Here is a 16,403-nt window from a genome sequence, read left to right on the forward strand (position 1 = left end):
TAAGGAGTGACATTAAAACTTAAAACGAACAGAAATTATTCCGTATATGAAAGAAGTTTCCCCTCTCTAAAACCTCGTTCTTTATGCTAAAGTTTGACTCTTTGGCCCAACTTTACTTTTTAAAAGAATAAAAAAAACTTTAGCGTAAGGAGTGAGGCATTGAGGGAGGACAACCCCTTTTATGTACGGAATGATTTCTGTTTGTATTAAGTTTTAATGTCACTCCTTTCTTGCAGTTAAAACATTGTTTTTCATTCAGTGACAGAAAGGAAATGTGGCCTTCATCGTTATTTAAAGATTAACTAGCATACGGTGAAATTTTAGTCGAGTGACATCTTGCTATCTCGGAAAGGGGCTAGGTTAGGAAAATGAAACTTTCAGGAATGGGTCTACAGGCTAAAGTATGTCCCGGGAACGTATTTTGAAGTACTTACCTCCACTTCCTCTCCCTCTAGAGGGTCCTGACCTTTGATGACCTTAAAAATATGTTTGTTATAGAAGTGAAACCTTGCAAAATAGATCTTCTGCTTGAATGAAGTACAACACAATTGTTTTCAGCTTCACAACTTTGCTCAATCCCTATTTATAAGGTTTTAAATATATGCAAATACATTATCTAAATAAAAAAAAACAACAACATTGATATGGCTCAGAATTCTACTCAAATAACAGGTATTACATTTTCCGAACTAAACGTAGAGAAAAAGCAACTGGTAACTGAAAATTAGGGAAAAAGTAGTTTTGTCAAAATTTTTAATAGGTATAAACCTGTCATGTTGGTGAATTTCAGGGCCCTCTAGAGGGAGAAGGAGTGGATGTGGGTACTTTGAAATACCTTCCCGGGATATACTTTAGCCTGTAGACCCATCCCCGAAAGTTTCATTTTCCTAACCTAACCCCTTTCCGAGATAACATGAAGTCACTAAACTAGAATTTTACCCTAGCATGCAACTAACCTCCCTCCCGTGTCCCTTTTTCTCCTGAAGACATCCGAATGAAATTCTGAGATAGCCATTTGATTCACACTAAAAAAAAAACTTTAAGAAACACATCAAATGTGAAATTAATTGTTGATCCCTCTTGATTTCTGGGCAACACTGTTATTGGAAGTAAAGAGTAATATTAGACGCTAAAATGAGCATTTTTTCTATATAGGAGGAAGACTACCCGTTTCTAGCCCCCAATTCTACTTTGCGATCGCAGAAACTTTGGAAGGTGCTCATTACATCATTGAGAGCTGACATTAACCAAGTGACATATAGCAATCGCAAATTCTGTCGGTCTGTCGGTCCCGGTTTTGCTACTTCAGGCACTTCAGGCAAGCTAGGAAAATGAAATTTGGCAGGCTTATCAGGGACCGGACTAGATTAAATTAGAAATGGTCATTTTCCTGATTTTACCATCTGGGGGGGGAGTGGGGGGCCGGTTAATTCGGAAAAAATAGAAAAAATGAAGTGTTTTTAACTTACGAACGGTTGATCAGATCTTAATGAAATTTGATGTTTGGAAGTATATCGTGTCTCAGAGCTGTTATTTTAAATACCGACTGGATCTGGTGACATCGGGGGGTAATAGGGAGGGGTAAACCTAAAATCTTGGAAAACACTTAGAGTGGACAGATCGGGATTAAACTTGGTGGGAAAAATAAGCACAAGTCCTAGATACATGATTGACATAACCGGAACGGATCTGCTCTCTTTGGGGCAGTTGGGGGGGGGTAATTCTGAAAAATTAGAAAAATGAGGTATTTTTAACTTACGAACGGGTGATCGGATCTCAATGAAATTTGATACTTAGAAGGATATCGTGTCTCAAAGCTCTTATTTTAAATCCCAACCAGATCGGGTGACATTGGGGGGAGTTTGGGGTGGGGGAACCTAAAATCATGGAAAACGCTTAGATTGGAGGGATCGGCATGAAACTTGGTGGGAAAAATAAACAGAAGTGTTAGATACATGATTGACATAATTGGAACGGATCCGCTCTATTGGGGGGGGGGGGTTAATTCTGAAAAATTAGAAAAAATTACGTATTTTTAACTTACGAAGGAGTGATCGGATCTTCATGAAACTTCACATTTAGATGGACCTCGTAACTCATATCTCTTATTTTAAATCTCAACCGGATCCAGCGTCATTGGTGGGGGGCAGTTGGTGGAGGGGTGGACCGGAAATCTTAGAAAATACTTTAAGCGGAGACATTAGAATGAAACTGGTTGGGAAGAATAAAAACCTGTCTAAGATACGTGACTAACTTAACCGGACCGGATCTGCTCTCTTTGGTGGAGTTGGGGGGGGGTAATTCGGAAAAATGAGGTATTTGTAACTTACGAAAGGGTGACCAGATCTTAATGAAACATGATATTTTTCTTGTGCTTTAAAGCTCTAATTTTAAATTCCGACCAGATCCTGTGACATTGGGGGTGTTGGAGGGGGAAACCGGAAATCTTGGAAAACGTAAAAAATTGGGGTATTTTTATCTTACGAATAGGAGATCGGATCTTATTGAAACTTGATATCAAGGAGGCACACTCGTGCCTCTATAAAGAGGCGACACACGACAATGTTAAGCGATCTTCGGTTCCAGTGGTCGCAGAGGGATGGAGAGGGATGCATTTCGTAGCCCGAGCTCCAACTAAGAAACCTGCAAAATTTCATCCCCCTCCAACTTTTCCTTCATGGGGAAAATCTGGCCGAAAGTTTCGACCCGTCAACCCCAGCCCCCCTTTAACGTTGTCCGATCGGGCTGAAATTCACAAGTTAAGGTCCCCTAGGGCCCAGGAGCTTATCCGCGAAATTTCAGCTTGATCCGATAACTCCTTCCCTGTTTTCCAGAAACCACGCATAGCCACTTAAAATTCATTTACTTTTTTTTCCTAGACGCCTACAGGTCACATCCGACATCGGATCTGGGTGTACGAAGACTCATTCGATGCGGAATTCTCCGAGTAATTTTCCTGGAAAGTTTCGTAGGAAAATCTTAACCCCCCGAAAGTTTCGACCCTCCAATCCCCCCCTTTTAACGTTGTCCGATCGGGCTGAAATTCACAAGTTAAGGTCCCCTACGGCCCAGGAGCTTATCTGCGAAATTTGAGCTCGATCCGATAACTCCTTCCCTGTTTTCCAGAAACCACGCATTAGCTATTTAATTAACGGATTTCTCTCCATAAGAGCCCATGTTAATTTGAAATTTTTAAAAGTTATTGAGAAGTTATATTTACACACATGCAAGTTATTAGCTCAGTTGGTAGAGCGTGAGACTTTTAATCCTCGGGTCAAGGGTTCAAGTCCCTTACGGGCGGTTTTTTTTTCACAACATCAAAAAAATTTTGATAACACCTGGACAGCTTATCATTTGAGAGATAACAGAATATTAGCTTCTTATGAGCAAAAGAAACATTTCGGTCATTCTATCTATTTTTTTTTCTATTTTATACAATGATTTAAAAGCGGGGGGGAGGGGGGGGTTCCTCTCCTAATTCCTGTACGAGGAGTACTCCTGTACGAGGAGTACAGGAATTATTAAATTACATCCACCATGGATTGTAGAAAAACGTACAGAATTAATATGAAAAAAAATTAAACCTGTACAAAAGAGTCTTTAAAAGCGGGGGGGGGGGCGGCAGCCACCCAAGTTCCTCTCCTAATTCCTGTACGAGGAGTACAGGAATTATTAAATTACATCCACCATGGATTGTAGAAAAACGTACAGAAATAATATGAAAAAAACTTCGTTTTCTTAAAGAGTTAAAGAGGCTGCGTCCCAAAGTCGAACCTTAAAACGTACAGGAATTAGAAGAGGCAGTTGGGGGGCTGCCGCCCCCCAACCCCCCAGCTTTTAAAGACTCTTTTGTACAGGTTTTTTGTTTTTTTGCTAACCCCCCGCTCTTGGCTTCGGAAAGGCCCTCTTTTAATTAACAAAAAATTGAAATGAATGAATAATGGAATAACTTCGAAAAATGTTAAACTCAAGAGGACAGGAGAACCATTGCGCCGAAACTAGTAATTAGTAACAATGAAGTCCCCCCACAAAAAAAAACCTGTACAAAAGTCTTTAAAAGCTGGGGGTTTGGGGGGCGGCAGCCCCCCAACTGCCTCTTCTAATTCCTGTACGTTTTAAGGTTCGACTTTGGGACGCAGCCTCTTTAACTCTTTAAGAAAACGAAGTTTTTTTCATATTATATATAGAAGGATCTTATGTCTCAGATGCTCCATTTTCTACTCAAATTGGATCGGGGGGCATTTGGGGTTGGAGGAGGGAAAAAGAAATCTTGGAAAACCTTGAGAGTGGAGAGATCGGGATGAAACTTGATGGGAAGAATAAGCACAAGTTCCAGATACTTGATTGACATAATTGGAACGGATTCTTTTCTCTCCTTTTGACATAATTGGAACGGATCCTTTCTCATAATTGGAAGCAACTAATAGTATTCGATATTATAATACAACAGTTTCGTAAGAACAACAGCAGAAAAGTAACTAAAACATTATCAGCTAAGTGCTGGACTAGAATTTCCCTCAAACAACAGGCTATATTACCTGGTATTTATAACTTAGGTTGTTCGCAATAACATTTTACACACTTGACTTGGCAGAATACTAGTTGACCAATTTCACGGATGCAGGGTTATATATGAAGTCAACTCGACTTCTCTCTTAACGTCGATCCCCTCCATCTTCTCCTGTGTGCAGACTGGATTCAAGCCTATTTTGAAAATAATGAAACTTAATGTTAAGTTTTTTTTAATATTGGTTTTTATTTCAATTAGATGAAGTTCGAGCCTATTTTGGACAAGGATTGGCAATGTACTTCAGTTTTCTTGGATTTTATACTTCATACCTTATTCTTCCGGCTTTGTTTGGTTGTTTTCAACTTCTGCTATGGTTGCTCAATTTTGAAGATGGCATTGAATTATTTTGCATTTTCAATGTACTTTGGGCAACAATATTTATCGAGGTAATTATAACTGTTTTGAACACGCTTTAAACCCGCCTTACTGACGTTTTCAAAATGGGCAAGCTTGGCAAAAACAACTTAGAGATTAGGAGAAATCGGGAAGTTTTTGAAGCTTCTGAAGGGGGCCATTCCTCAAGTCACCAGAACTTATATTCCTATAATTCCTATATTTCCCATATTTCGTACAATTTCTTTTAATTTATATATATATATATATATATATATATACTAGCTGTTGGGGTGGCGCTTCGCGCCACCCCAACACCTAGTTGGTGGGGGCGCTTCGCGCCCCCCCCAAGCCCCCCCGCGCGCGTAAGTCGTTACGCGCCATAATAGTTACGCGCCATTGTAGTTGTGTCCCTATGTCCCACCTGTGAATATAGATAGATATATATATATGGTTTTAACTACGTAAAACTTGCGAATATACAACATTCTTTGCTGTCCCATTGTCTTTGCATATAAATAGATTGTCAGGTTTACCGACTCTTGAACATGCAACATATAATGGTCCATGGGAAAACAATCTGTATTCAGATCTATACCTCATGATTCTAATGATTGCCCTTGAGCTTTGTTGATGGTGATTGCTAATCGACCATTCCCTGTCCCGGTGTCCCGGTCGTCATTTACATCCCCCTGTTTCCCCCGGTGTCCCCGTTGTAGTTGTGTCCCTGTGTCCCGGTCGTCATTTATATTCCCTGTGTCCCGGGTCCCGGTCGTCATTTGTATCCCGGTGTCCCGGTCTGTATATACATTCGTTTTTTAGTTTTGTTTTTCTCCTTTATTTTTTTCCTTTTTTTTTTCTTTTTTAGCTTATTTAGATTTTTAGATTTTTTAGTTTTTTTATTAGTTTTTAGTTTTTTTTTCTTTTTAGTTTTTTTGTCCCGGTCGTCATTTATATCCCCCTGTTTCCCCCGGGTCGTCATTTATACTCCCTGTGTCCCGTTGCTTTGTTGATTGCTAATCGAACATTCCTTTTGTCCTGGTCGCTTTCTCTTTGAGTGTCATCATTTATTTTTTTCTTTTTTAGTTCTTTTAGTTTTTACCTTTTTTAGTTTTTTTTAGTTTTTAGTTTTTTTAGTTTTTTACCTTTTTTTAGTTTTTTTAGTTTTTTTTAGTTTTTTAGCTTTTTTATTTTTTTTATTAGTTTTTAGTTTTTTTGTAGTTTTTGCCTTTTTTTTAGTTTTTTTAGTTTTTTAGCTTTTTTATTAGTTTTTAGTTTTTTTTGTAGTTTTTGCCTTTTTTTAGTTTTTTTAGTTTTTTAGCTTTTTTATTTTTTTTATTAGTTTTTAGTTTTTTTTGTAGTTTTTGCCTTTTTTTTCTCTTTGAGTGTCGTCATTTATTAGTTTTTTCCTTTTTTTTTTTAGTTTTTTATTGGTTTTTACCTTTATTTTAGCTTATTTTTCAGTTTTTTCCTTTTTTTTAGTTTTTTTTATTTTTTATTTTTTTTAGTTTTTTACCTTTTTTTAGTTTTTTTAGTTTTTTAGCTTTTTTACTTTTTTTATTAGTTTTTAGTTTTTTTTGTAGTTTTTGCCTTTTTTTAGTTTTTTCAGTTTTTTTTTTAGTTTTTTATTGGTTTTTACCTTTATAGTTTTTTTAGTTTTTTAGCTTTTTTATTTTTTTTATTAGTTTTTAGTTTTTTTTGTAGTTTTTGCCTTTTTTTAGTTTTTTCAGTTTTGACGTCACCTGATCCAGTTTTTTCAGGTGACGTCACCTGACACATCCATCCATCCATCCACAGACAACTTATTTTTATATATATAGATAGATATATATATATATATATATATTTATATATATATGTATATATATATATATATATATATATGTATATATATATATATATATATATATATATATATATATATATATATATATATATATATATATATATATATATATATATATATATGTATATATATATATATATATATATATATTATTTATTATTTATTATTCATTATTCATTATATTTTATATATTGTTTATTATATATTATTATTTATTATTTTTTATAATTTAGTTTTTTTGTGTTCGCTTCTGTGGTTTGTGTTTGATTCTGTGTTTGTGCTGTTTTTGGTGATTTCTTTTTCACTATAATTATGTTTTAGGTTTTTCAAGCCTTTCATATCGTGTGATGCTATTGCAAGATTAACTCACATCACTCAATTTTCCTAAAGTAATATTAAGTAAGGATAAATGTTTTTTCGGAGGGAGAAAGACTGTTTCGGCCCCTTCAAGGTACTGTATTGTATTGGAAAGTAGTATTACGAACTGGAAATCTAGGTGTGCTCTTTAAAATTTAAAAGGGATATTTCATGAATCTTCAAACAGTAAAATATCTTTAAAACCTAGGTTTGGGCTGAGAACGTTTCTCATATGTTTACTAACCTTATAATGTTATTTATAGAAGCCCGTAGAAGCCTCCTTCATTGAAGGAAGCCTCATTCATTGGGATGCAGGTTAAAACTTAAAATTAAAAATTGGTACCCCGTATAACCTTTAGGCAAACTTTCAGTAGCCCTTTCAAAATTTATGGGGACATGAATTTTCGCAATATCTAGGGGGAAGGGGAATTTTTTTTCAGTTTATTCCATGAAAATACCAAAAACCGCAGTTTAAGATGGAAATGCCCATAAAAGGGTATTTTAAACTTTAAATGTTTTGATGTCAAAGGAATTTGCCGTGTTTTTGATTTTTTAAATGAAAATACACGAAACGTCATTTTTCAATGATTAGAGCTGGGGGAAGGGTCCTCGTTTTGGAACAATACCTGACTACTGTTTTTTGCTCGGGTTCTAGTATCATAAACGTAGATCCCGCCTTCTTATTCTCCTAGACTGGTCTCACTGCACCAAAAAAGAAGAAAACGCAATTCTGCGCCTTAGGGGAAAAGACCTCTTTTTCGGACAGACTTTTTTCTTTGGCATTTCGGAAAAATAGAGACGGGTTTTTGGACCACCCCTATTCCACTGCAGTATGATGCGATATGAGGGTAGTAACAAGAAGCCCGCCTTCTTGGTGAAATTTCCACCAATAATTTGTCAGCATAAATTAAAAATGTAGTTTCTGTTTTGACAAGCAATTGAAAAGAAAAAAATATATTTAATATTTGGGATTTATAGAATAAATATCAAGCAATAAAAACATTTTTAGAATCATAAGAAAATCAGCTTTCATTTAATATGTGAATAAAACTGAGACACTGAAAGGATATATACATCAAAATAGTATAATTACAGTTTCCAAAAAGAGGTCCTTGTAGGTAAGTCAATAAACTAATAATTTCAAGTGTTTGATCTTAAATAATTTTAATAATAACCCCATTGCGGCATAGCTTAGATTTTTTGCTATTCATCGATACATACAATTCTTCTCAGTTCCTCTTTGGTAACAAGGTGTGAGAGTTTTAGTTTCGCATAATTTTGCTCAATTACATTCTGGTTTTTTACCCTACCTTATTTTATTATAGAACAAACATAATTAAAGTCATATAGATAACTTTTTATCCCTCACACTGTGATAGAGTAAACATGAATAAAGTCATATAGATGGCTTTTTATACCTCATTCTATTATAGCCGAGAAGCTCAGGGTTCAGTCCTAGGGATTTCATGGCTCAGTCTTAAGGGTTTTGGGGCATGGGTCTCACTGAAATCCTTACTTTTCCTAATTTTCTGGGCACTTCTTATTCAAATTATCAAGCGATTTTTTTATTTACCCCTCCCCCCCTTAAATAATCCTGCATACATGCCTTATCGATCTGACACTGGTGTCGGATCTGGAAGGGCGATTCTTTTTATGGCACTTGGTATTTACCAAATGACATATAGCGATTGCAATTTCTGTCCGTCGGTCTGTCTGTCTGCTGGTCTCAGTTTTGCTAGCTCTGGCACTTCCAGATAAGCTAGGACGACGGAACTCGGCAGGTGTATCTGGAACCAGACCAGATCAATTAGGGTAAAATTCTAGTTGAGTGACTTCTTGCTATCTCAGAAAGTGGCTAGGTTAGGAAAATGAAACTTTCAGGGATGGGTCTACAGGCTAAAGTATATCCCGGGAATGTATTTAAAGTACCCACCTCCACTCCTGTGGCTCCTCGATCCTTCAGACGCTTCAACAGCCACAGATTCTTGAATATTTTGCGCCAGCATTTTTCATCATTCTCGAAGACAGATTCATATTCTGAACCTGGTCCATTCAGCTTCTAATGTTCTGGTCCATTTCAGTTCATATTCTCTACTCAGTCTGGGGAGGGGTTTGGTTTACGTGGACTGAGCACGTTCATGCTTAATTACAACTGGCTGAAATGGGACTGGGTACATAAATGCAAAATCTCTAGCTTCGGTAGTAATCGACTAAAAAACCTGTCAAATGTACCAATCGACGCAGAAAAAATGATTTTAGATGGCACTCGTAACTCCATTTCGCAATAAAGTGGACTGAACACGTTGACGCACAACGGTTCGGTTTTCCAATTAACAAAAAAGTTCAATTAGGAAACTAAATTTAATTAGGAAATTAGCGAACTTGTCAAAATATGGATTGTTTTTTATATGACCTTGTTCGCTACAGATAAATTATTTGCGGAATTTTTTTTGACCTATATCAATTTGTATAACCGTTATCCGTTGTATATGTTTCATTTCTGATCATCTCTCTTTCATTATCCGTTTGTATCTATTCCCTCTTATTTTTCACGTTTTTCTTTTTCACTTTCAAATATATATTTAGTTTTAGTTTTGCCTGTATCTAGATACGAACCGTGGTTCTCTCGGTGCCTGAATTCACTGCTGTGTGTGTCTCAAGTATCCCCTCTTTTGAACTGGATGGGTTTCTGGTGTGCAAAACATAAAAATAGTTTACTGCTGAATTTTTAGAGTTTTCCTCTCCAGATGTGGGGTCCAAAATCAAGAGGAAGTTTCCTGGTATTGGGATTCAATAAAATCTAAAATTTAGAATTGTATAGGGTTTCAAATAATATTCCTGATAATTCGAATGTAGCAGGCCTCAGCTGAATTTTAGATCCTGCATGGTCCTGCCAGGTTACCAAAAGGCAGATTTAAGTTGGAGCTAAAATTGAGAAAAACCAAAAGTTATACTCCTTCCTAAGAAACATTGTTGACAGACAACACGGTTGCTCCTTTCAAAAAAGAAATCCATAAGAGGCTCCAGGAAAGAGGAAAAATTAACAATTGTGGTTTTGGTAACGCTGATGTCTTTTAGTGTTATCTTAAAAACCACTGGCGTCAATTGTCGAAGATTTAGTGGAGGGGAAGCAAAATTGTATTTTTCGATTTTTAAAAGGAAAAAATGTCATTTTTTGATTTTCTTTTGAACATAAATACCAAAAAAGCATACTTCAATAAAAGTACGGCCAAAAAAGTTATTTTTCCTAAATTGGGGGGGGGGGGTGAACACGGGACGATTGGCGGACAAGCATAATCTTTGCCAATCTTTCATCCTTCATCTGCAGAACGTGTCCCAGCTATCTCATCCTTTTTTCTCACTGTAGTCCTAGAAAGCGGGACTGAACCACATTATTCGTACAGGCTACTTTTTGTGATATGATCAGTCAGTCGGGTGCCCAAGACAATCCTTAGGACAATTTCTCTGGAGAACATCAAGCAAATCCTCCTCTGTTTTTCTTAGCGCCCAGGTTTCAGAACCATACTTGACTACTGCCATCACTATTGCTTCTAATATTCTAATCTTGGTTCTCAGACTTATCTTCTAATTCTTCCAAACTTTTTTCAGCTTTGAAAAAACACCCTGGGTCTTGGGTATTCTACTTTTAACATCTTCACTGCACCCACTATCTTTACTACTAATGCTACCTAGGCAAGTGAAGCCATCTACTTGATCGATTTCCTTGTTGCCAAACATCTCTTCAGCTTCACTTATTCCTAGTCTGAACGACTTAGTCTTGTTAATATTAATTTATAAACCTACTCTTGTACCATGAGCAATCAAAAACTCTAAAAATTCATTCATTTTGCCATCATTTTCATCTAAGATGCTTCATCATCAGCATAATCTAGGATATTTTTACTTCCCCATTTGATTCCATGTTCTCCCATTGCCTTTGCTGTGCTCCTTAGGATAAAATCCATCAAAATGATCCATATTAACGGGGATAGAACCCAACCCTACTTAACTGTGATTTAACACGAAACCAGCTACTAACCTCATCTCTTTCCTTAACTGCAGCAGTGTTATTCTGTTACATAGCACTAATTATTTTAATATATTTATCTGGTATACCCTACAAGGATAGGACCTTCGCTAGAGCTCTTCTATCAGTTGAATTAAACGTCTGCTTATAATCTATAAAATCGAGGACTAAAGGAGCTGATGACTCAGGCACTTCTTAGTTATTAATATAAGAGTGAAAATTCGGTCGACACATCCTCTACCCTTTCTAAAACCGCACTGCTATTTTCTGAAAACCTTATAAACATCACCTTTACGTCCAAAGTGTCATAAACTTTTTCATTCTTTTCTAAATCTTCTCCTGTACCTCTATCACGGCACTGTTCCAATCTTTAACTGAGACAAGTCCAGATTGACTATTCCCTCTTAATTTATTAATTTACAATATTTCATTATTATGCTGTCTGGCTGCATCTTCCAGATCTTCGGTAATATTTTCCATGGCCTCTGCTTCACACCTCCTTAATTTGTATTTTAATTCCTTTCCCACTTTCTTTACATTTTTCTTAAGTTCAAACAATCTATCACTCAAATAATTCTTGTACAAGCCCTTCCTTCTCTCTATAAAACATAAAGCATTTTCACTAATATTCCTAGCTGCGTTTCTAAGTTTCTTCCCTGAGATGTCTTAGCTTTGTTTCTAACTTTATTCATCAGCGACTTCGCAAACTATTTCCCTAAAATTATTCCATCCATTTTTTTGCATGGAGCTGATAAATTAATCTGTTTATCAAGCATGAAAGACAAGCATTTTATTTAGAAAGGGACCAAATTCTCTTACCCAAGGTCTGTTTAATGGCTTTTCAGGCCAAGTAGCCAGTTAGAGGCCTAAAAGGCGCTGTCAGGTGCTAACAGTACCTAAAAGGTGCTGTTAGAGGCCTAAAAGGTAGACCATGTAAATTGGGAAGTTTTTTTTTCCAGGAAAAATCAAAGTCGGTGAACTAAAAAAATTTCATTTGGCTGGCTTTTTCCCGATTTCCGACATTCCAAAAAAATTATCATCGAAGGCCCGTTATGCACCTAAAGACTTTATTTTACGATTCCTTTTATCTTTTTTATTCATCATTCTTTTCTTTTTATATCTGTATTTATTATATTTTTTCTTTTATCTTTCTTATATATTTCTTTTATCTTTTAGATGTGGAAGCGTAGGAGCAATGAACTGGCTTATACGTGGGGAACATTAACACCTGCTCCTTACGATGATCCCAGAGCAAATTATCGGGGGAAACTTTTGGCAGATCCGGTGACCGGGCAAATACAACCCTATTATCCCAGATGGAAAACTCTTATTAAAGTATGGCGATATCTTATTTTGTCTTTTAGGCTTAATGGCTGAAAAATAAAATAGATAGCATGATTGATATAGGCTAGTTTTTGGGGCCTAGGAGTTGCTGTAAATGTTATTAAAGAAAACAATACACATTACCCAATAACATGTTATCAAATTTCAAAGTAAAATCTTGCAAAATATTACCAGATAAGTTAATAGAAAAAATGTTCAGTTGCCACACTGGCTTTAGAATACTTTTTTGCCTAAATATTTGTTCTTAATGAGGCCTGAAATGGTCAATCATTTTGACATAAGCTCCCATCAGTCGATTCACATGTGCTTCATTCAACCTTCAATCAACCTTTCAATCGTGACCAAAGCTAATTTCAAGTTTAATTTTAACTCACGACCAAATTTTTAGTTTCGGTTCGGAGTCGAGTAGTGAAAGTGTCTACCCTGTGTAAAATGCAGTCTAATACTGCAATTCTAGCAATTTCAAGCTTTTAATAAAAGCAATTTCAATCTTATCCCTGATGAATGCAAAGTCATTGTTATACCACATTCCAAATCGCAAACCAAATTGAGCAATGACTTCTCTTTCGGTGCCACCTAGGAAGCTGGAGGAAGAATTTGCAATGACTGAAAAGTGTTAGAAAGAAAAGTTTGACACGATAAGTGGGTCCTAGTAATCAAAAGAAAATTACAATGCTATCCCTCTTGATCGTATGTTGTTTGTTTCGCGGAAAAATTCTTCTTCTTCTTCTGAAATCAGCAACTTGAATCTAGATCAGACTTTCCACTTCAAAATATTTCGGAGGATGTCATCTACTGACGCTCCAGGCTTTTATTTCTGCTCGATCGCCTTGTACTAGCGGTTGAAATTTATTCTTATAACTCCGATTTTGTTTTTTTTTTTTAGTTCAGAAACTGTATAATCTAGTTTTAGTGTCTTTACCGCTCGCAATATCCTGTCAAATGTCACAATTTTCTTATTTCGGTTATAATAGTTCCTATTTTAACTTTCCATAACACAGGGTGATCCCGGTATAACTCTATATAAACAGATAAATTTGCGTTCTGCATTTTTGCTTACTTCTGATGTGTCTTTCGTTGTCGTTGGTGCTTGACTGACGCAATAGTTGAACAAAACTAGTCTAGACTATCAATCACCCTTGTCAACCTCTTGAGTCATTCAAAATTTCTATTAATCACCGTCAACGCTTGACTCAAGCGTCAAACAGACTCCTAGACAGTCAATCGTGCTTGAGTCAATCGATTGACGGAAGCTTTTGATTAAAATGATTATCCGTTTTGGACCTGCTTTATATGTATTCGCACATTGAAATCTTAGATTTTGCAATCTGTACATTTTTTTTAAATTTGAAACTCTCCCTAGAATTGTTATTTTTAACCGTCTGTTCCCTCATTTTTTCTAGCCTTTTCGCTATCAGGTATAAATCTTTACCAATATTGAAAAAAATGTAACGTTCATTAGAAAATAAAATACATAAAAAATTAAATATAATATACCAAAATTGCGTGCAGTTCAGCAATGAGGATAAAGAAATAAAATCATTATTTAATAATCTCTCAGGACGGAAAAATTGTAATATCTCCGACCAGTGGTGTCACTAGCCAAAATTTTTTGGCGGGCAATGAGTTTATCATTAGAATCATGAGGTATAACTAAAAAAAACTAAAAAAAAGGTAAAAAACTAAAAAAAGACCAATTCAAAAACGAATGTATATACAGACCAGGACACCGGGACACAAATGACGACCGGGACACCGGGACACAAGGAATATAAATGACGACCGGGACACTCAAAGAGAAATTATAGACTGGGACACCGGGACACAAATGACGACCGGGACACAGGGAATATAAATCACGACCGGGACACAGGGACACAACTACAACGGGGACGCCGGGGGGCACAGGGGGATATATAAATGACGACGGCGACACAGGGAATGGTCGATTAGCAATCACCATCAACAAAGCTGAAGGGCAATCATTAGAATCACAGGGACACAACAACAATGGCGCGTAACTAATATGGCGCGTAACGACTTACGCGCGCGGGGAGGCTTTGGGGGGGCGCGAAGCGCCCCAACCAACTAGGTGTTGGGGTGGCGCTTCGCGCCACCCCAACAGCTAGTAGGGAATATAAATGACGACCGGGACACTCAAAGAGAAAGCGACCGGGACACAAGGAATGTTCGATTAGCAACCACCATCAACAAAGCACCGGGACACAAATGGCGACCGGGACACAGGGAATATAAATGACGACCAGGACACTCAAAGAGAAATTACAGACCGGGGCACCGGAACACAAATGATACAGACTGGGACACCGGGACACAAATGGCGACCGGGACACAGGGATACAACAACAACGGGGACGCCGGGGGGTACAGGGGGATATATAAATGACGACGGGGACACAGGGTATGTTCGATTAGCAATCACAAAGCTCAAGGGCAATCATTAGAATAATGAGGTATAGATCTGAATACAGATTGTTTTTCCCATGGACAATTATATGTTGCATGTTCAAGAGTCGGTAAACCTGACAATCTATTTATGTGGGACACAGGGACACAACTACAATGGCGCGTAACTAATATGGCGCGTAACGACTTACGCGCGCGGGGGGGCTTGGGGGGAGGGCGCAAAAATTCTATAAATTACTTATAAAGACATATAAATCACTTTATATAATTATAAAACCCTGTGTTCCTTATTCCCTTTGCTTATCCTGTGTTAATTTCCTGCCATTTTACTCACTTTTGCCCCAAACTGATCCAAATGAAAAACCTTTATTTACAGCCGTGGTTTCCAACGTGGGAATATGCCCCACCTGTGGGGCATGGCAATATTTTGATGGGCTATCGACAGGACGTGCACCCCTCGCCTTGCTATACTCTTAGAGCCTTAATTTTGAAAAAAATCGTTTCATATGAATGATTTAATAGCAAAAAAAGATAATGTTAATATTGTAATGACGTCATATATCAAACAGTTCGTGATAACGAACTGTTGTAAGGAGCGACCCAGCTCAATAGTAACCGAAACTCTAAAAAACATAATTATGATACCAATAGTTACATCAAAAGAATCGTATTTTTATGCTGGTATTAAATATATAAGTTTCATCAACTTTAGGCTTACCCATCAAAAATTTGCCTTATTTTAGAAAGTTTGTCTCATTTCATAGAATATTAACGAAAATCACACCATCAGATTCAGCGTATCAGAGAAACCTACTGTAGAAGTTTCAAGCCCCTATCTACAAAAATGTGGAATTTAGTTTTTTTCTGCCAGAAGACAGATCACGGATGCGTGTTGATTTGTTTTTTTTTTTGTTTCCCAGGGGTGTGAATGTGAGTAAAAGAGTTGGGGACAACTTTGATCAAATACGGAATAATTTCTGTTCGTTTTAAGTTTTAATGTCGGTCCTTACTTTCAGTTGAAAAAAGTTTTTTTTTTATTTAATTGTATAAAAGGTGTTATATTCAGACAACATTTTTTATTTATGTAAAACTTGCGTTGTGGACGACCCGAAAAAAAACTAGTTAACGGACTTTTAAGCTTGCTTCAGAAGAATACACGGAAAATTTGTAATAATAAAATTTAAAATCATGAGAGGTCATCAGGATTTTAGAAATGCCTAGATAGGGCCTGACCCAAATCTAATGGGAACCACTCATTTGGAGCATCTTACATATTATGCAATCAACAATTAAACAAGGTTTCTCATCTCTATCTGCTAAATTCATTTCTTAATGCACTGCATTTTTTATTTGTTTAAAGTTTCATATCCTGTATAAGCTAGTGCCTGCTTGCTTTAGTTTTAAATTAACCTTATTTTGCATGCCAAAAGTTTGTTGTTTTATTTTTCTTCAGTAAAAGATCTATGTTTTACCTTAGGCCAGTTCCCGTAGCGTTTCTC

General features: G+C 36.5%; 1 protein-coding gene across 3 annotated transcripts in view; it reads left to right on the forward strand.

Moving 5' to 3' along the window:
- Window positions 1-16,403, forward strand: part of LOC136038602 (anoctamin-10-like) — a 206,980-nt gene that overhangs the window by 59,247 nt on the left and 131,330 nt on the right. For all 3 annotated transcript variants that reach the window (XM_065721810.1, XM_065721812.1, XM_065721811.1), the window contains 2 exons: window positions 4,769-4,956; window positions 12,310-12,468. In XM_065721810.1, the coding sequence (XP_065577882.1) occupies window positions 4,769-4,956; window positions 12,310-12,468 (347 nt within the window). The remainder of the gene's footprint in view (window positions 1-4,768; window positions 4,957-12,309; window positions 12,469-16,403) is intronic.

This window comes from Artemia franciscana, chromosome 18 (assembly GCF_032884065.1).
Source record: "Artemia franciscana chromosome 18, ASM3288406v1, whole genome shotgun sequence".
Lineage (NCBI taxonomy): Eukaryota > Metazoa > Arthropoda > Branchiopoda > Anostraca > Artemiidae > Artemia > Artemia franciscana.